The 20,294-nt window shown below is 52.2% G+C and overlaps 1 protein-coding gene across 3 annotated transcripts in view; it reads right to left on the bottom strand.

Annotated features, from left to right (window-relative positions):
* Positions 1-2,841: 2,841 nt before the first annotated feature.
* The window catches only part of USP48 (ubiquitin specific peptidase 48), a 30,461-nt gene continuing 13,008 nt past the window's right edge, over positions 2,842-20,294 (bottom strand). For 2 of the 3 annotated variants that reach the window (XM_075520581.1, XM_075520580.1), the window contains exons 12-27: positions 19,076-19,276; positions 17,553-17,667; positions 17,278-17,408; positions 15,787-15,858; positions 12,627-12,751; positions 12,346-12,468; positions 10,442-10,503; positions 9,813-9,923; positions 9,051-9,181; positions 8,718-8,824; positions 6,498-6,602; positions 5,930-6,085; positions 5,591-5,716; positions 5,107-5,155; positions 4,837-4,863; positions 2,842-4,732 (exon numbers count right to left, since the gene is read on the bottom strand). In XM_075520581.1, the coding sequence (XP_075376696.1) occupies positions 4,710-4,732; positions 4,837-4,863; positions 5,107-5,155; positions 5,591-5,716; positions 5,930-6,085; positions 6,498-6,602; positions 8,718-8,824; positions 9,051-9,181; positions 9,813-9,923; positions 10,442-10,503; positions 12,346-12,468; positions 12,627-12,751; positions 15,787-15,858; positions 17,278-17,408; positions 17,553-17,667; positions 19,076-19,276 (1,664 nt within the window). In that variant the 3' untranslated portion in view covers positions 2,842-4,709. The remainder of the gene's footprint in view (positions 4,733-4,836; positions 4,864-5,106; positions 5,156-5,590; positions 5,717-5,929; positions 6,086-6,497; positions 6,603-8,717; positions 8,825-9,050; positions 9,182-9,812; positions 9,924-10,441; positions 10,504-12,345; positions 12,469-12,626; positions 12,752-15,786; positions 15,859-17,277; positions 17,409-17,552; positions 17,668-19,075; positions 19,277-20,294) is intronic. The other variant, XM_075520582.1, reaches the window with a different exon arrangement.

Here is a 20,294-nt window from a genome sequence, read left to right as displayed (position 1 = left end):
CTGCTGCCCTGCGGGAGATGGGGACTGTGGGTGCCCGTCACCCCGCCTTGGGATGGGCACCCTTGGGTGGGGAGCACCCATGGGGGCTTACCTTCGGGTGGGGTGGCCGAGGGGGTGGCGCTGCCGGCTGGAGATACGCCTAGGTGGCGCGGGGGGGCCCAGAGGGGTCCATGGCGCTTCCTGGGGGAGAGGAGAGCTCCCCCACAGCCCCTCGCCATGACGCCTGGCCGCTCAGGCAGCGGCGTTACCCCTGAAGCCTACTGATGGCAGCAAGCCAAGCGCCACCTTGCTGGCTGCCAGGAGCCAGCGGGCCAGGAGCGGCGGTGCCGGGTCACTATATGGGGGTGCCCGGCTGCTGAGGCCCTCCCCAACTCATCGCATCCCCCCCACCCCCCACCCCCCACCCCGAAGGGCGCCCTCTGGGGGCGGGAGGCGGCGCCGCGCGGGGCAGCACCACGGACAGCGCCGGGCACCGGCAGCGCCGAGCACCGCCCGGGGCGGGGAGGCGGCGACACCGGCCCGGGGCAAACCCGTCCTGGTGCAAACGGGCCCCACCCGCGTGCGAACGCACCCCGGCCGTGGGCGACCCTCGTGCGAGCACGAACGCTCGTGCAAACGGGCCCCGTCCCTCTGCAAAGACGACGGCGTGCAAGCGTGTCCCCGCTGCAAAGGGACCCTCGTGCAAACGTGACCCATCCCCGCGCGGATGCGACGCTGGTGCAAACGCGACGCTGGTGCAAATGTGGCCTGTCCCTGTGCAAACACGACCCTGGTGCAAACACGACGGCGTGCAAGCGTGTCCCCGCTGCAGAGGGACCCTCGTGCAAATGCACCCCATCCCCGTGCAAAGGCGGTGCTGGTGCAAACAGCACCCTGGTGCAATGAGCTCCGTCCCTGTGCAAGCACGACCCTGGTGCAAACACGACCCTGGTGCAAACAAACACGACCCTGGTGCAAACACGACCGCGTGCAAGCGCACCCCTGGTGCAAGTGTGACCCGCCCCTGTGCAAGCACGACCCTGGTGCAAGCACGACCTGTCCCGGTGCAAACACGACCCTCGTGCAAACGCAATCCTCGTGCAAACACGACCCTCGTGCAAAAGTGACACGTCCCCGTGCGAACGCGGCCCTCGTGCAAACGCGGCCCGGCCCCGCGCACCCGTGGGCCGCAGCGTGACCACGCCGGGCAGTGGGGCTGTGCGGGGTCCCCATCGCCCCCCCAGCACCCGAGGGGGGGCAGTCCGGGGGGGGGGGGGCGTGTAGCACCGGGGGGGGGTGACCCCAATGTGGGGCCAGGCTGGGGGGGCAGGTTGGGGTGGGGGGGACATGGGGGGCAGATTGAGGGGACTGGGCCGGGGGGGTGCGGGGGGGAGGCAGATGATGGGGCCGGGGGGGGCAGGTTTGGGGGAAGGCGGGGGGGCAGGTTTGGGGGGGCAGGCTGGGGGGGGCAATGAATGGGGGAGATATTGGGGGGGCGGGTGGGGGGGGGCAATGAATGGGGGAGACATTTTGGGGAGGGGCGGGTTGGGGGGTACGCGGGGGGCTGATCCCCCCCGCCCAGGCCCGGAGCATCCCCCCCCAGCCCTCCCCCCCCCCGCGCTGCCGGTACCGGCAGCGGCTGAAGGTCACCGGGGGACGGCCCCCCCCCCCCGGTGCTGCGCCGGGGGGGGGGACACCGGGGGAAGGGGGGGTCTCCGGGGGGACCCCGGTTCCCGGTCCCCGCGGCGCGGCACTTACCGGAGGGGCGGCGGGGCCGGGGCCGGGGCCGGTACCGGAGCGGAGCCGGTACCGGAGCGGAGCGGAGCGGGGCCCCGCCGCTCGCAGCCACCGCGCCGCGTCACGTGCGGCGGGGCGGGGCGGCCCCTCCGGGGGCGGCCGGCACCGGGAACCGGCACCGGAACCGGGAACCGGCACCGGGGAACCGGCACCGGGAAAACGGCACCGGAACCGGCAACCGGCACTGGGGACCGACCCCGGCACTGGGGACGGCATCACCCCCAGCCCGGGACCCCCCCCCTCCGTCCCCGGTGTCCCCCTGCCCCCCAGGACCGCCTGGGTGCCCCCCCCCCCCCCTCCCCGGCACCCCGGTCCCCCCCGCCCCGGGGCAGCCCCCGACTCCCCCCGCTCCCCGGGGAACCGGCCCCATCCACCCGCCCCCCGCTGGCGCCAGGTACCCCCTGCCCGCCCCCTGCAGCCCCCCGTGCCGCTAGCGGGGTTCCCCCTGCCCGGCACCCAGGGCACCCCCTCCGCCTGTGCCCTCACCCCCGGTACCCCCATCTGTCCCCCACCCACCCCCGAGCACCCAGGGCCCCCCCCCATCCACCCGCCCCCGGTACCCCCACCCGTCACCCCCCACCAGCACCCAGGGCTTGGTTAACCCCCCCCCGCCCCCAGCACCCATCTCCCCCAGGGGCCATTTTGGCTTCGGGAGGGACGCCCCGACTCGGGGCCGCTCGAGGAACGGCTGGCACGGGCTCCCCGCTGCCGGGTGCCAGCGCGGAAGGAGCCGGGGGGCTGGCACGGAGCCACGGCCCCGCAGCCCCCCGGGGAAGCGGCAGCCCGGGCCACGCGCCAGCGCGGGGACGAGGTGGGACGCGACACGCCGGCGTGGGAACACCGACGGGGCCCTACGGCGGCCTTGGCCCATCGCGCACCGGGGAGCGGCTGCCAAGCACGGCACGGCCCCGGCACCCGTCGAGGCTTCAATAAAAAGCAGCCCACGTGCCAGGGTCGGCGCAATTCCCGCTGCGGAGGGAGCCCGCTCGCTCCCATCCCGACCCCGCAGCACCCGCACCCCTTTTTCGGGATAATCTGCAGCATGATAAACCCCCATGCTCTAGGCGAGGTGTTAAAATACACGACAGAGCACGTGTATGCGCTTTAATAAGGCTTCCACAGCTCAAATGACAATTTTAATCCAATAATGTTTGCAAATAACAGACAAAACGGTAACCGAGCCTTTGATCACATCTTGTACCTGCGTCCTCCGTGAGATACGGCGATGCCGTGGTGCGGCCGTACATCACCTCTCGGAAACACTGCCCCGGCCCCGGCTAATTCCTTCCCGCTGAGTTTAGAGACTTTAATTTTGCAATGTTATAAGCTCGACGAAGAGATTTTTGTAACATTAAAAAAAAAATTAACAGCAAATTGGAAAAAAAAAAAAAAAAAGGAATTTCCAGGAAATATGTACACAAGCGAGTGCTTCAGTCGGGGAAGAAGAAAGCCTCCTGCTCATTCCCGGAGGATGGAGGGGCTTCGGCGCGCCGAATTCCTGCCGACATCTTTACCTTGGGAAAGAACACGCGGGTCCAAATTGCCCCAAAAAACACCTTCCAAGAGCTCGGCGGCTGCTTCGCCCCACAACCTGCCGGGGACGGAGGGGACGGGGAGGAGGACGCAGAGCCCCCGCGCTCGGCAAAGGGCAGCTGTAATTCTTCAGATAAAAGATAACATTTAAAATAAACGCTACCAGGGTTGTTGGGATGGGATACGTGCCCCCCCCCCCTCCCCCGCAGCCCCAAACTCCTGCAATCCTTTAAAAAATAAAGCTGATGTGGCAGCAACCCGACTCTCCGCATCACATTTTGCCGTGGAAACAAGTTAAAGGCTGAAAAGGAAGAGGAAACGTCTAACTTTATTACGGAGATACCTCGACAGTGCCTTTTTTTTTTTTTTTTTTTTTTTTTTTTTTTAAAGTCTGGAAGTGGTACGCTATTTCCTGCTACTAATAGGCAACGGGGAGAGATCCTTTCTGGGAGCTACAGATGTAAAAAACCAAATAATTATTAGTGCATTGCTGAAAACCGAGGAGAAGGGGGGGGGGGGGAACCTCTTCCCATGGGAAACTCGCCACCCACCCGTGCCCCCTTCGCCGTCTCCCCAAGCCGTGGGCATGAGCGCTCCTGGCAGTCCCGGACTGGAGGAAAAGATGTTATCAAAAGTCGTTAAAATACCCCACGTTTCTAAAAAACACAGTTCACAGAGAAAGACCAGGTGGTTATTGAAAGATCATCAAACGTTTGGAAGTGAAGGCGAGCGGCTGAACAGCCGGCGGGGGCGGCGAGGGAGGCGGCTCCCCGTCCCCTCGGCGATGGAAGGCTTTCGGAGGCAGACCACAGCTTACATTTTGGGTTAAATAGATGAAGGGTTTGGGGTTTTTTTTTTGTTTGGTTTTTTTTTTTTTTGAAAGAGCTAGACATTCCTCACAAGTAACAATTTCTTTACTTCCATGCTGTACTGAAAGAGTAATAGTGGATCAAAGACAGGATTATCTGTAAGCAGGTTACGCCTAAAGAGTTACTCGAGAACAGATCAAGATGTTTTTGATCTACTGGATTACAACCCCTTTTCGGACAGACGAGCGCGGTGCGGGATTCGAGTCAGGGAATACACGAGAATGCCTCCGTCTCCCTCGCCTGTAAACACGATACGCTCTTACTGCTGCTAAACTTTCCAGCCTTCCTGTTGCTTTATTAAATATAAAATCGGGAACGTTCTCTTGAAGGCAGGGTGTCCTTCAGTGCAATCTGCTTTGACATAAGGCATTTTTTTTTGGGGGGGGAGCAGTCATTTCAGAATGGGTTTCTGCCTTCTGGAAGAGTCAAAGAGTTCAGTCCTGTATCCACCTTTTTTTCTTTTAATGCCCTACCATGTCAAAATCCTCTTCCCTTCTGGTCACTCCTCTGTTCCCAGCATTTAGAAAACCATCAGTGTCCAAGTAAACCAGTCCCTGAGGAGAAAAGACAACCACCAAAAGATGATGATGCTTACGGGATGGAGATGAAGTTAGCGTGGGCATAAATAAAGGGGGGAGGAAAAAAAACCCAGACTCACCTTTAAATCCTTCTTCAGGCATACAAACTGGGGATGGGAAGGAAAAGGCACGGCGTCAGAAGTCAGAAGTTAAAAGGATCTTTTGTCTGAGCGGCGGCACACCGCTGAATCTCCCGTCAACAGCGACAGGAAAGCTTCAACATCTCTTATTTTCTACCTTTACAACCCAAACCCAACGCTGTCCTTGGCCACCAATACTTCTCCCAAAATCACGGTGGCGAGGCGCCTTCCCCGAGCCCCAAAACCTTCCAGGCCCCCCCCCCCCCTCACCTTGCATAACGTCATCCATCGCCGCGTAATCTGCAATTGGTTCATCAGCCTGGAAAATAAAGCGGAGCAGGGGATTAACGAGCAAGCAACCTCGTTTGGAAGTTCACAGCCTGATCAGTTCACGGTCCTGCTCTGGAGGGGAGCGGGGAACAGGTCTCTTGCCCGAACACCGTCTGGGAACAAGAGGGGACGACTCGCTCCCTAATTTAGCCATATTTTGGGCTGGTACACGCACAGCTCAGCAAAGGCCAGCTAATAAATGCTCTTTAAAAAAAAAAAAAAAAAAAAAAAAGGGTTTTCCTCCTCCACAAAGGAGCTCCAGGAGGAACTCGTTAAATTAGGCTACCGAGCAGCCACGGGTGGGCACGTCTAGTGCACGGCAGTTTTCACACGCACCGCAACGTGTTTCCCTTTGGCGGTACAAAAATCAGTTCAATTCTCTGCTTTATTCGACTTTATTTTAACAGCCACACTCTCAGGTTACCTTTAATAAAATGACGGACTCGGGGATGACTCCCAGGCTGCCGAGCGTTGCGGTGTCATCGCTCAGTATCTTCCCGTCGATCGACAAATTCTGGTCGAAGGGAGCAACTGAAAATGCATGCATGATCTGTGCCAACACAATGAGACACGCTGATTTTGTGCGGAGGGAAAAACATACCGCCGAGCTACACAAAAATACCACGTTTAGAAGAGCAACACGCACCTTTCGACGCCACGTGGGATTTTATACTCTCTCCCCCCATCCCCTCCCAGCCGCGCGCTCCTGATTTTGTGTTTTCTTACTCGAGATGACTCATTCCTTGGAGGAAAAACACCTTACCTGTATTTTCAGCTCTTTCAGTGTCTGATTAGCAGAAACAAGCAGCGCTTTCTCCCCTCTGACTTTCCGGTGCCGGGTGCTTCGCCTGATGCCTTGCTTTTGGTAAGCGATGTAGCTCTGGTGAGAGATCTTCTGGCGCTTCGCACCACCGTTGGTCTAGAAACAAGAGGCAAAAATCAGGAGTCCAAGTTTGGGATCGGTGGAAAATACAACCTCCCCGTACCGTGGACTGCGTTTCGGGCGAGTCGGTCATGCGAGGGAAGGCACGAAGCTTTGAAAGCGAACCGCCGCATGCAAGTACCAAGAGGACCGAAGGACCTGCCTTGAAACCTCGGTTCCTGCTTCTAACGCTAGCGCGGGGCGGATTACCAGCCAAGCGTACAAGTCACCATCAATATTTGATCTCTCCAAAAACAAGGCGATGGTGTGGTACGACCATCAAAATGACAATTTAAGACGCTCTTGTTTTTGCCTGCTAGCCATAAACAGAGGAGGAGGGCTATCCCGTCATGCTGACTCAGCGGATGATGCAAAAACCAAGGAACCTGGAGGTATTTTTGATCTCTACCTGGTTAAAATCTGGGTCTTGCTCCCCCTCTGGCTTGTTTTCCTCCCTTTCCTCTTCAGCTTCTGAGCTGCTCACGTTCAGCTCTGGAGCAGCGTCCTTCATTACCTGAAGTCATAAAAATCATTCTCCGTAACTAACCCGACAGCATCAACCCAGACTGTCACATCATGGCAAACAGCTTGCAGAGACCTCCAGGATGCCACCTCGATCCAACGAACCGAGGCAGAGCAGGAATAACCCAGGGATCTGCTCCACATGCTCTGCAAAGTCTTCTCCACCCCTCCCCAGCTGCATCCAACCATGGGGGGATTCGGCTCAGGAGAACAAGCTGCTTTATTGAATTGCAGGTGCTTCCTGCGGCTCAGGACCTTCCCTCCTCTCTAGGCAAAGGGAAAGTCTCCAGGGGCCTGGACTGATTTCTTTCCCATTAGCTGGCTGTGTCTCTGGTTCATCTAAGTGTATTATGAAAGCCCTAACACGGAGAAAGGAATATTATCTGTAAATTAGACACTTATCCATCCCTGCAGCAGACCGACAGAGGCACTCAGCACCATATTTATGGGTCTGGAGGTTGTAAGTAAATGAAATCTAAATAATTTACACAAACATATAAATAAAAAGGATGTTCAGTTCTGCATAAGTCACTCCAGGAGGCATGGATCTGCCGGACGTGAATTGGCATCTACGCTTCGGCTGGAGCTGGGGTTTGCAGGAGCCCAGGAGACTGGCGCGCTCTCCATCCCGGATGCCCGAGAGCTGCCTTCTCCATCGACGTATTTGCAATTAACGCTGCAATGCCAGCTCCCAAACATCCAGCACCAACCGCAGCCTCCCCAGAGCCCTCCGGATTCCAGCAGTGCCGCCCTACGCTGATTTTACACGGCCATGGCTTTCCCTCTTGCAGCGGCAGCCGAAGGAGGTACTCGGGGGTTGCAGAGGGGGAAGAGCAGGGGCGAAGGGATGGGAAACGCTCCCCGACTTTGCAAATCGAAACCGGCAGGGAAGGAAGCGGTGGCTTCGAGTGCCGCCGTCCGCAATCCTCGCTGGCAGTGCTGCCGCGCTGCTGGCGGGCATTACTGCCGCTTTGCATCTCGCCGAGGCTGCCCTGTTAATGAGGGATCTCGCAGGCAAGCTCTCGCCCCCTCTCTCCAACTCCAGCTGCTCGGCAAAGAATAGCTGCCTGTTTTTTGCCAGTCCCACGTGTGAGCACGGTCCTGTCCAGCACCAGAAAAAAAAAAAACCCTCCTCTGCACCAGAGCCAAGATACAGCCTCAGGATTCAGCCTCGAGTCAGGCTGAAAACCCGTAGCTGATGGCTCAACACCGTGCTGCATGTTCTGCATCTCACGACCAAGGCAGAAACCCGTCCAGCCCTCCGTGCCTGGCAGCTCTCCAGGCTCCAGCTCCTCCCTTAGATTGGCAGGGAGGTGGAAATCAATGAGAGACAAACACCCCTGCCCCTGCCGCAAAGGTGCAGGGAACACCTTTACCGGAGCTTGCCCGCGAGCCTTGGTTTCCCCCTTAAAGCATAAAACAAGTCCTAAGGAGGCTGACTTACTGTAACCAGCTTTTGGGCAGCTGTAAAGCCAATTCTAGACCTGATACTGATCCCTTAAGACACCAGTAAAGCAGAGACATAATTCACAGCTTCGTAGGGGATCTTGAAAACCATCTCTAAGTTCACTGCTATTTCATCAGCACGGAGGTTGAAGAGCTTATTTCTACCCAGGAATAAATGTCACTTGAGCAACCAAGAAAGCAAATGACAAATATTGGAGGGCGAGGAGAACAGGTGGAGCCTGGTAACACGAGGTAACGTTATGGAGACAGAAACAGATACAAGATTGCCTAAAATAATCAAAGCTGGGAACATCCGGGAAGATACCTGATAACGCAAAGGATTCGGTTTGGCAAAAGGAAGCCTCGAGGAGACCAAATTTGCAGAGCAGCTACAGCCAGAATTTTCCCATTTGCTATTTTTGCCAAAGCGATAGCTTCGACGAGCCGCAGAGCTGGGTGCTTTCTGCTCGCAGAGAGCAGCCCTGCCCACCACCACAGGCCTGCCGGCATCCCCACCAGCAGGTCCCACCCCTGCGGGGACGCGGCAGGCTGCGACAGCCACCTCGCCGCTGTGTTCGGATGGTTATTTGGGTACTCGGTGCAGTTTCCCTTAAATGAAACGGAGCCAGGATGAGCAAGGACCGAGGGAGAGAGCCCGTACCTTTTTATTATCCACCACTTTATGGATGTAGATGGTCGCTTGGGTGTACTCACGCAAGTCCCGCTGCTGTTGGCATAACAGCCCTTCTCTGCACTCTGGACAGAGTTCTGGGGAGGCACAAAGGAAAAATGCATTTAATTGCTTCAGCTCCTTGCAGACAGCTGCCCAAGGCCTCTCACTGCTAACCCGGAGCGGATCACATAACCAGGGGCATCTGCCAAGCACTGATCGCCTTAGATCTGACCCTTTATCCGGAAAAGAGCCATTTCCCAGGGAGTTGGCAGCAATTAGCAAAAGAATGGAGCGCAAGACAGCAGCAAAAGATTCACTCACGGGGCTCAGAGGTGTAAAGTGCGCTCTCGGGGTCCGCCCCAGCAGCTTGCGTTCGGGTGATTTTGATGACGTGATCCACGACGAAGAGTTTTTGAATCCTCTCCCACTCGCTGGGCCATATTAGAGCTATACTGTGCAAAGGAACAAGAACGTGCTTTATGACATGGAAAAGCCAAGCCCCGAGCTCCTGAACAGCCTCCCCTTTTCTTTTTAGTCTGTTAATGAAAGAAAAGCTGCAAAATCAATCCATAACTCCAGCTACGCGGGAGGGCCCGTACACCCAAAATAACAGGGAAACAGTAGCGTGTTATTAGCGATGCTGTTATGCTCCAGTCATGCCGGAGGGAGGATGGAGGAGGAGAGGAGTGGAAGATCTGCTACTTTTAGTTCTGCATCATTGCAGAAGCAACGCTACGGAGCATGAACTCCCGCCCAGCATCCAGCGCTCCAGGGGCAAGTCTCACAGAAAACAAATCATAAGGAAGCCGGATGTTTCTACGCCCCGGTCAAATTCAGAGTAGTTTATTGTTAGGAACTAGCCAAGCTGAAGTAAGCTCTCTTTTTTCCTGACCCAGCATCCTTCAACAATTTAGGTCTTGCCTTGCACGAAGGCTAAGGTGGGCTGTGATGTTAATTTTGTTCAAGGGAAAGCATTTGCTCCTCGTGTTGCTGCAGTTCAGCGAGCCTCCGGGAACATTCCCCGAGGCTCGCGAGAGCCGAAGGCACCTGGCAAGGGCAGACCCGTGAAGAGAAGAAACTCACAGTTTGGAGTCTTCTTTGGTCATGGAAGCGTAGGTGAACATGAGGCCGCCGTGGGGGCAGAGAAGAGCGCTGTTTCCTACCGAGGACACGGGGCTGCATCGCGTCGGCCTCCTGCGCGGGCAAAGGAAAGTGGTTTGCAAAGCTTGGTCAGGTTATTTCACAAAAACCACAACTCTGCAGGCAGCCAAAAGAAATCACAGGTGAGTATTTACAGAAGGCATTCCAACAGGGAATATTAAACTATTACTGATGAGGAAATCACATCTGCGTTCCTGCGCGTTGCAAAATTACTCTCCTATCTAGCGGAGATTTCCATCTCCTACCACCAGCAGCCCGTGGAACCAGGATTGAGCAGTGACCTTTGCCTATAGGATACAGCTCCAGACAGATGAAAAAACTAATCAGGTTACCATCTAATCCGACCATCTGGTTAAGACACGGTAAACAAGGAAATTCGGTTTCTTACAACGTATTACAACTGATACAAGTCCTGCAAAAATCAGCTTCCCTGTTTCCACAAAGGCAAACCGCAGGTAACTGCACACTGCACCGGGATTCAAAAGCAAAATCATTATCTACAGCCCCCCCCAAAAGGAATAAAAAGCACCGAAAACCTCAAGCCAAGTTACCTGACGAATTTCCTCCATTCTTCTACAAAGAACTGTGAAACAATATACAGCTCATCTGTCTCCTGGAGGTGAAAAGAGGAAAAAAAAAAAAAAAAAAAAGGATCTTTTTTAATTAATCCAACAATAGAGAAGCGATGACTGTTCAGCTTTTTCTGCAGCGCTCATTCTCTTCGAGACCTCAGCGTTTTTACCATGACAACTCCATCCAAGCGCACTGGGAAAGCCAAGTAAAATAATTTGGGATCAAGTACTAAGCACTTACATTACTAATCTCGTGTTTATTACAAAGTTAATTTAGCTTTAGATCCAATTAGCTTTAATTCACAGCAGGAAATGGTCATTTCCCCTGGAGCAGCTAAGACTGCCCAGCACCGTGTTTTCTCTCGCCGGGTGCTCGGGGTCTAAAGCAGACGCATCTCTGCACCCCCGTGGGTGTGGGGTGAGACCACCCCAACCTGCCTCATTTGCTTCACCCATCAAAATCGAGGAGTTTCTCCTTTTGGCGGCAGCACGAATTCAAAATCACAGCCGTGCACCCTCAAGAGGCAGCGGCTTTCGGATAAACTGTTGTTTTCCTGTCCCAACTGGTTTGCCATTAGATAGTCTGCTCTTGGACAAGAAACCACCTAGATCCTAAGAGCTGGGTGACAAAAATCAGCTCCCCTATCCCCAAGGCAGATTTCAGGGCTCACTCCATCTTTCTGCAGGAAAACTCAGCACACCTGAGGAATATATATATTTTTTTAATCTCCCTTCATGTCCTCTAGATTAAACCGCTCCGCTTATTTTGCTCCCCCAACCTCAACTGTTTTGGATCAGGAAAACTCACAAAGCTTGGAGGGAGAGATCCTCAGCTCCTTTTTATCATGCTCCCTTGGGAAATTCAAAGAGAGCAGAGGACGTAGCCTCGCCGCCTGGAGAGACCCTATTTTGAGCTGACCCCCAGCGATGGGCTCCAGCTTTCCATCACTTACTCCAGCTACAAAAGCAGACCCAACCATGCACTACCCTTAAATATCGCCGGTAGGACCTGGCAGCTCTCCAGCTCAGCACAGAGCATTTCCCATTTAAACCCTTTTGGGGCTCCCTGGTTCCGAGACAGGGATCCGTCTTGACTTCAATATCTATTCACGGCTGGAGAAGGCACCCGAAAGCGGCAGGCTGCCCTCACACGTAGGAGCGACCGAGGCAGGTACCTGCCAAAGCAGCTTGGCAGGATCTAAGAGTCAATCGTTAATCAGCACCGCGAGACGTCCAGGAGCCAAGGCAGGGAGCCAACAGCTTGTGCCATTTCTTTGGAGCCGCCTCAAGGCCCCAAGAAAGTCCTGGAGAGCTGCACACTTGTACCGGGGAGAAGCTGGTACGAGAGGTCTTGCACAACCATTGCTCCTATTTGCAGGGCTTCAGCGTTTAGGGAAGCTCCCCCTGAGCTCTCGGGATGTAGCAGGACGCCAGAGCACACACGAATTTTGTCCGACCAGCAGCAAAAGCCTGGCCTTGCACGGGAAGGCAGACGGAGGGCAGTGAAAAGCTGCCTCCGCCGGCACGGTCGCGTTTCGGTCCTTCTAGGGACGGATGTAACCGCAGCAGCAATATTGTCGCTGCTTATCTAGCTGACTCCGGGCCAGCGACAGCTATGTTGGCACACGAGCCATTCTTGTGTATCTTTAGCGGGGCTTTGCGCCAGCGCAGCTAATCGGGGGAAATCACACCTCGGCACAACACACGTGTAAGCTCCGCTGGCACAGGCTTCCCGGAGCAGGGACGGTCTCACTCGGACTGAGTGAATGATTATCAGGCAAGTCTCTCTCGCAGGCGAAACAGAATTTCTTAGGAGGGATAAAAGCTAATAAAAACCTCCCCTAAGCCCCACTACATTCCCCTCGTCGCACTCCTTCCCGTACCTGAGGCCAGCTGCCCAGGCAAGGTCTGCATTTATCATGAAAGAGGTTCTGGAGAGAAGTCTTCTGCTCGCTGGCCATCATCTTATGCAGAGCTTCGTTTTCCTCCCCTTCACGCTCCAAAATCTGCGTGAAACAGTTAATTAGACCACAGCTTCAGTTCCTAGCTGCTATTAAAAGGCGACGTTACTCTCCTCCACTGCACTGGGTCGTATTAAAAAGAAAACCAGAAATATGACCATGTATTCACAGCCAACGAACGGGTAACATTATTTGGCAAATACCTTGCACTGGGAACAGCACTCTTTGTTATTTGGGAATTCAGGGGCCTTTGGAAAATATTGCTTGAGTTTCTCCCAGGCTTCCTTCGAAACCACCCTCCGTTCGTTTTCGGATATGCACAGGTCACCTGCAGAGAGAAAGCCAAGAGAAGGGCTTCGCTCTTAACACGCTCAGCGATGTTTTGCAGCGCTAACTAGATTTAAGAGATTACAGGGTATAAACGTGGGGGAAGATATTCACGCACTTCTCGGCCAACACCATGTCAGCAAAAAAGAGCGCAACCAATACACAAAGTCACCTTCAACTTTATAATTTCCTTGCTTAGACAGGAAAAAAAAAAAAGACTTTAATTCATAAAAATGTCCTTTAGATTTCAAAGCTCATGAACCCAAGGAGCTGATCAAATACAAGCAGTGGTAAAGAGATGCTCGGAAAAGCAAGGACAAGCCAGAGAGGTCACAGGGCTACTGTTTTCTGATCTTGGCTATCCGCAGCTACATTTTTATGGCAACTCAATTCACCAAGCTGCCGACTAACCCCATGCCCCATGAAATAGGAGCCAGGTGCTTTCCGCACCCTTGAAAAACAAATTTACCACTGTATAGTCTCAGACGGCTTCACATGCCCTATCCAAGCACCTCAAAATCTGGAAAGGACAGATTTTGCACCCTAGATCTGCTCCAGGGAATAACTGGCGTGTGAAGATACGAAGCAAGATTTACCAGCTACCCCCTAGACGACTTGCCTGCTGTATTATCTGTCCTGATGCTCAAGCAGCTCAAAAAACCCAAGAAAGGTTTAGCACAAGGCATTTGTGCTTGTCACTTTAGTGACAGAAGTAGCAGAAAGGTCACGCTCACGCATTTGGACACCATGTGTATGCATGACGACACGCGCTCCGGCGGACAAACAAGGCTTGGGAAAACCGGAGAAGGCGAGGGCTCGGGGATCCAACCAGCCACCCACTTGCAGGCTGGATGATTGCCAAGGGGAAAACACAACGGCATCTCCCTACGGGACAGCAGCTGGGAAGTCAAGGCACGGCTGTGCTACACGGAGTCGCAGTGAGAAAGGAGAGGAACAGTCGTTGCAACACCAACACGCAAACTGGATTTGGATGCGGCATGGGAATTCACGCCTCAACGTGGATTTCACCAGCAAGAGGGAAGCAAAACAGCAACTGCGAAGTCGCGGCGCCGAGCGGTGTCCAGCAAAGGGCACGATACCTTATTATCTGCTTTTTTATAGCCTGAAGAGCTACAGAAAGAAGACAGGGAGAAAAGGCTCCCTCCTCCCCACCCTCCGGTAGCTCTTCAACATTACAAGCAGCTCCTCAGGCCCACGGAGCCATCAGCTTTCCTCGCTCCAGCCAAGCCTGGATTTCTGCCAGCCCCGAAGGGAAAAAATAGCAACGCTCCCCTCCTGCTTTTCCTCTAATAAACAAAGGTCGGGCTGGACTGCTTCGATGCAGCACTTGGCCACTTGTTCTTCATCAAACACGACCAAGTGGCCCAGCTTTACCATACCAGGAGGCAGGACCAGGCGGCTTTCCAGAGCCAGCAAGGATGGGAAAAAACCGAGCTTGTACAAATAAGTGCCTTGACACCGCATAATTAATGAAAACAGACTGATACGCTGTTGAGCGAAAGAGGTGGAAAAATCAGATCTGGGTGTGCGGGGAACAAGTGCTTTGCCATCTGGAAGATGATTCTAACCACTGCTGACCCTGCTTCCCCCTCCCGCCGTCCAGGGACATGTTTTGGGCACGGACATCAAAGAAGTCTTAACTTGGTATCTGGAAAAAATTATTTGCTGGGGTCGGGCAGCTACTGGAGAGCGAGAAATTGCGGCAAAGATGCAAAGGGACTTCTTAAGGGAACGCCCGGATGGCATTTCTGGAGGCCAGCCAGACCTCACAGATAAAGCGCTGGCTTTTCCAGAGCCTACCATGAAGACAGGAACTTCCTCCACGGCAAAATTAAGGCTGTAGGACCGAGACTACAGATTTGCTGATACACTCCAGAGGGAAATTTTAAAGGTGGAAAGGTTGTTTTCCATGAGTAATTGGAGGTTAGCTCAAGACGATGAAATCTGACTGCCAGCGGCTCCCATATTTAATATTATTTATTCTGATATGACCCAAAGTCACAGATCAACTAGTGATTTACCAGCATAGTATTTTCAAAGGCCTATTGGCCTATTTTTATCATGTCTGGCTACATTAAATGTTTCATCACCACGCTGCGTGCTTTTATTTAACAGCAGCAGCCTCGCGGCAATGGGAAATACGGCATTAAAGGCTCTGAAAAACAGCTAACACCGTGACAAAGTGCTTAAACACTCGGCTTTAAAGTGAGGCGTTATCAAGCCATTACTCTAAATCCTTGATTAGCCTTGATGACAGGAGGCGTGTTGCTAATTTATGGCGTGTTTCTTTCTTACTACGAACAAGATCGAGTATCCCTGGCAGGGAAATTAATGCCTCCAAACAGGAGCTTACTAGAAGAGAGTTATGTCTGGGAGTGACATACAAGCTAAAAAAGTGAAATTTAAACAACAGGGTAGCCAAGGATGTAGCTAATGAACCATCACTTAGCAAAACAACTAACATCGGGTCAAAACCTTATGTAAACGGACACCAAAGCACAGCAGGTTGGTAAATCGATACCCTTAGCGGTCCCAGCTGCTCGCAGATAAGCCCATGTTTCTAGTTGTTAGGTAAGTGCTCCTGTTTTAATGTAAACCAAGAGAATAAATGGATGCTCTCAGCTCCCACCTTGACTGATTTACACCACCTGTTTTGCTCCTAATACTTTCAGAGCTTCCAAGCGGCTGCAGATCCTTGGTGCTGCCCTCACTCCATCACATCGCTTCGTTAGGAAGAGATGCTTGCTTCCGCAGCCCAGCACTTCCCGCAGCATCCAAGCTTCTCTGCGTTTACACCCCTTTCACTGCCTTACAAAACTTGGACTGCAACGTGGTAGCGCTCACAAGTAAAAGCTCGAAGTCTGAGTGTCAAGAAACACCAGGCAAATGAGAATTAAGCGCATTTCCTCAGTAACTACTCATGTTGGCCTTAGATGGAGCAAAGGCTACAAGGTTAATGTGTTGAGCACTGGGCAACAACAGACATATTCAGCTCCATCCCCCGTAGAGACTTACCATGTGGGCAAACGATGTCTTCATTAAAATTTAACTCCTCTTCCTCCTCTCTTTTCTCTTCATTTGATTCATCTAATTAAAAAAAAAAAACAACAATAAAAGAACAAAAAAAACCCCACGAAGATTGCACAGAGTTCCTCTCCCACGGAAAGGAAAAAAATCTTTGGGGGAAAGGAGCACGGCTGCCTTTCAAATTGCGGCAAAACCCTTAACCCAAGGGAAACTTTGGAAGGAAATTTGTTATTCTCAAATGTCTTGGCCTCTGGGCAGGCGGGATTACAGCCTACAGGCCACGTAGGAGTGCTTTGAAGTGCGTGGGGAACAAGCCCGTCCTTTGTGAGATTACAAAGGACCGCATTTGTTACAGCTAGAACACCACAGGGGTTCACTGCTCCCAGAGATCTCAGAGTTTAACCTAAACACGCGTCTAGGTAAGAGCGCAGGGAGCAGAAACCTTCCTGGCAAAATATTAGTCAGCTCTTTGCCTTGAGGATACTGATCTAAAACAGATGCTGCCTGACAAACTAAGGGGGAGCCTGCCAGGGGTTTGACAAGCCCCACATTAATATATAAATTATAGTTAAGAACTGTAGCTCCACGGACAGAAGCGCTGGCCACTGAACTGGAGCACCATAAACACAACACCGCGTTAGTAAGAGTCTCTAACGACCTGCCTCACGGGCAAGTCGGCTTGTGAGCAATTCAAGTGTACTACTGGGAGTTGCAACCTGTTGTGAAACCAAGGTCACCGCTGAGGAATGAGCGGTAACTCAGCGGAGAAGTACCCTTTTCTCAATGAAGGCTCCACCAGCAGCGCCAGCTCACAGACATTATCAGGAGGGCTGCGGTATCTGCTGTTCTTGGAGCCTTCTCGGAGCCCAAGATCAATGCCATTAGCTGATCATCTCCGCTTTCATTCAAACAAGCTTCTTGCCCTCAGTTATGAAACAAAAAGCTCAACAAAATATCCTGAGTTCCAAAGGTTTAAAGAGTACAAACCAAATAAAAAACCCCATCTATTCTCACAGACTCACGATACGGACATAGAATAGAGTACAATTCATGATTACTTTTTTTTCCCCTAGGCTGTGTTTTGCCAGAGCTGCTTTACCAGCTGCGCTGTTTCATCCATAGACCTTCACAATAAACATCTTCATCCCTTCCCCGAGGTAATTTTAATGTTTCTTCCTCCCCTGTGTTCCCTCATTCAGATAAAAGCGGATTAAAAGATCATGTGTCTGGGGCGGTAATTTTACACTGCTTTGTAAAACCACTTATTACCTCATCATCTTCTCCAGGTATGAAGATCACCCAGCAGTTTTGAAGCTTATCAAATAAAAAGCTCCTTCATTTAAGGAGCTTTTTATTTGATTTATTATCCTTCCCTCCCTACTCATACAAGGGAAGCAAAACAGCTACAGGAACACCTGACGTGTCTTTTGTTAGAAGGTATCAGTCAGAGCTGGCGGGTCCCTGCAGCAGCAGAACTACCTTTGTTTTGTGCATTCCCATTCATTTTTCCATTACTGTGCTCTGCGTCTTCGTCTTGCTCATTTAATTGCTCCAGAGCCAACTGACGCCAGCTCCGCAAGGACGCCTTTCCAACCCAAAACCCGTCGTTCCTGCAGAGAGAGAACAGTGTTGGCAACGCAAATCACAACTCCGTTCTCCTTTGGAGCCCAAAGAGTAAAATCTTTAGGAAAAAGCCATTTAAGCCCTTCTAAAAAAATCTCTGACGACGTTAGAAAGTGTCGGGACTTACGTACCCCTTGACTGTTATCTTCAGCAAGTTCGTAACTGTCTTGTAGTCTTCGTTTAACTGGTTTTTCAGGCGCAGGATTCGACACCTTTCTACCACGCAGTCCTTGCAAAGTGCTTTGACTGGGGTGGGGGGAAGAAGAAACACAGTTTATTGCACAGGTTGCTGAGCTTCTCCCTGGTTTGAACGTGCTCAGACAGGTATGCACCAACTATCCTGCCTCATGACCGGAGATTTCACATGTAAATGAGGAGATCCCTGGGGTTACTGCCAGATCAGGCCACATTTGAAGCTTAAATAAGCGTAAAATGCTTCAGATGAGGTGCGATCTGTTCCGCTAGCTTCACAGCTCTCCGCTGCTGGTATCAACAGTTTGCAGTACAGCTGCGAGCCAGGGCACGCCAACACACAGACACGGGAGTCAAAAGGCACGACAGTTCAGGCACATGCAAGAAAAAAAAACGCTGTATCATGGCACTTTGCAAGCTAAACTCAGAAAGAAAAACCCCTCCTGCAAAGCTACGCTGGACCAACAGGAGCGGAAACCCTACAGCTGGGCGTGTATTTTCATCTGGGAGCAAGAGGGTCGCTCCCAGGGAAGCAAGGCGGAGAACACAGCGCATCCGATCCATCCCTCCCAGCCGTACTCAACGAAAAAACCTGCAGGCGATCTTCCAGTTGACTAATAAACGTTGGCCTGGTTTTTTTTTTTTTTTTTACAAAGGCTGCCTGCATCACAGCAGTTTCTGCTGGTTGCGTTTCTTCCCTATAAGCTCCTAGCAGGAGCTGAGCTAATTTGGTCTCAGTGGGAGTTATTGAGCTCCTTTATAAAAGAAACTAAGCCTGGGGCTTGATTAAGGGATGCCCAAAGACTGCAGGGGCGGGGCTGACCCCAAAAATCAAAATGCATGACAGATGTGTGCAACGCGAGCACATAAGCTAACAGGTATGTGCTTCCCTCGGATGAGGCATCTCAGGACAGGCTAGCGGCGAAAGACAGTAAATGATTTTCTTGGCCTGCACACATCCGTGCTGCTCCAGAGCGCGGGCTGCTGGCAAGAGGCAGCACAGATCCGCACGCTCCACAAAACGCTGCCTACGCAGGATCTGTAGGTGCTGCAGGCACGGAAAAATCATTTTCAAGAGTCTGGGGGGTTGCATGTGCAAGTTTTGTTATTTTCTAGAACCAACTTCATAAAACCATCCAAGTATTATGTTTTCCAACCTAAATGCACCATTGCTTTCTCTGAAATTCTTCCACGCACAGCTCTTCCTAGACAGAGCAGAACTCAGGTCTGAAACAGACCCTGCAATCAGACTAATTGTGTTTGTTTGAATGCTAATGTAATTAAGCAATAGTGAAAAAATCACCCGGAAATAAACAGCGCAGCACAAAAGCTATGCGCAGAAATGAAGTTATGATGACAAAGGATGGCTCAAAATGGGGCTGGGACCAGAACAAGGCGCTAAAACACGTTCAGCTCATGAGAACATGACTGGGAGAGGGTGTTTTCTAGCCCAACACCTCACCGTTCAGCCGAGGCCCTCCTCCGTATCTCCTGTAGAAGAAGTCAGCCACGTACTCCGATATTCTCTTCATAATGGATATTTTATCCGGATGGAGTTTGCCGTGTGAGCACAGGCAGGCTGTGTTATCTATAGGTTTTGGCGGAGTAGACTCATCCAGCCATTTCTGCAGCCATTCGAGAGAGATGAAGTCGTACGGGGAACCTGGGAGGGGAAAAAAACACAAAGAGAAACAAGCCCGTACGTGTCAGCTAATACACAATACAGCAGATGGTATTTGATAATTACTCTGATATTCAACGGTACTTTAAAAAATTAACAGGCTATCGCTGTTGATTAAATCTCTGCGGTACAAGTTTTCAAACATCTGATACAGCTTCCCTCGTCCAATTCTCATCTCCGTATCACAGATTTAGAAGACAGGAGCTACATGAAATTAAGATATGCAAGAACAAGCGGTCATTTTGAATTCAAGCAATCAATATGAAACAGCGGAGCACTCCAATTAGGAAAGGGAGTGCTTCCAGCCTGCTAAACCTTTAGGGGCTTATCGGAGAGCAGTCGAGGAAAGGGAAAGGTTTTTCCATTGTCCATCGAGGGACAGATATAGTATTTAAATTATGATCATACATTAAAGGCTCTTTCTATAACAGAGCAAGCTCAACAGGGCAAATTGAAAAATAAAAGGCCACAACAGCAAAGAGATGAGGTCAGTGTTCGCCCCATCCCTTCAGCGCCCAAAATTTCAGTGTTATTCTGGGCTGCTCTTACAACTCTGGGTGAGAAACACTCACACATTTTAAGATTTACAGTGCAAACTGAAACTTCCTCGAAGTTTTTAGCATGACTGGTTTTTTTTTTTTGAAACAGAGCAGCAGGCTCGCCCTTGTTTGCTAAAGGAGAAACACCTTGCACAAAGCCAAGGTTCAGGAGCAGGTCAGCGTCTGTATGAGCAGCTCTGGGTTAAACCCCTGTATCTCGATACCGAAACCCAGTGCTGATGTGGAAACCCTTCTGTGAGATGACTGGGAAATTAGGAAGAAATTAAACCCACTCTGTGCTGACACGAGGAGGGCAGCTCTGAAACTGAGGGGAAACGTAACCGTTAGTTACATTTATCAAATGAACACAAATCCTCAATGTTTCATACAAAGGAGCAACAGAGAAGCTACAGGAAAACACTGTGTCTTCCAGCTTGCACTGGATTTCTGTGAAGCCGGGC

This window comes from Mycteria americana, chromosome 18 (assembly GCF_035582795.1).
Source record: "Mycteria americana isolate JAX WOST 10 ecotype Jacksonville Zoo and Gardens chromosome 18, USCA_MyAme_1.0, whole genome shotgun sequence".
Lineage (NCBI taxonomy): Eukaryota > Metazoa > Chordata > Aves > Ciconiiformes > Ciconiidae > Mycteria > Mycteria americana.
The sequence above is the reverse complement of the archived record's forward strand: the minus strand, read 5'-3'. Positions and strand labels throughout refer to the sequence as shown.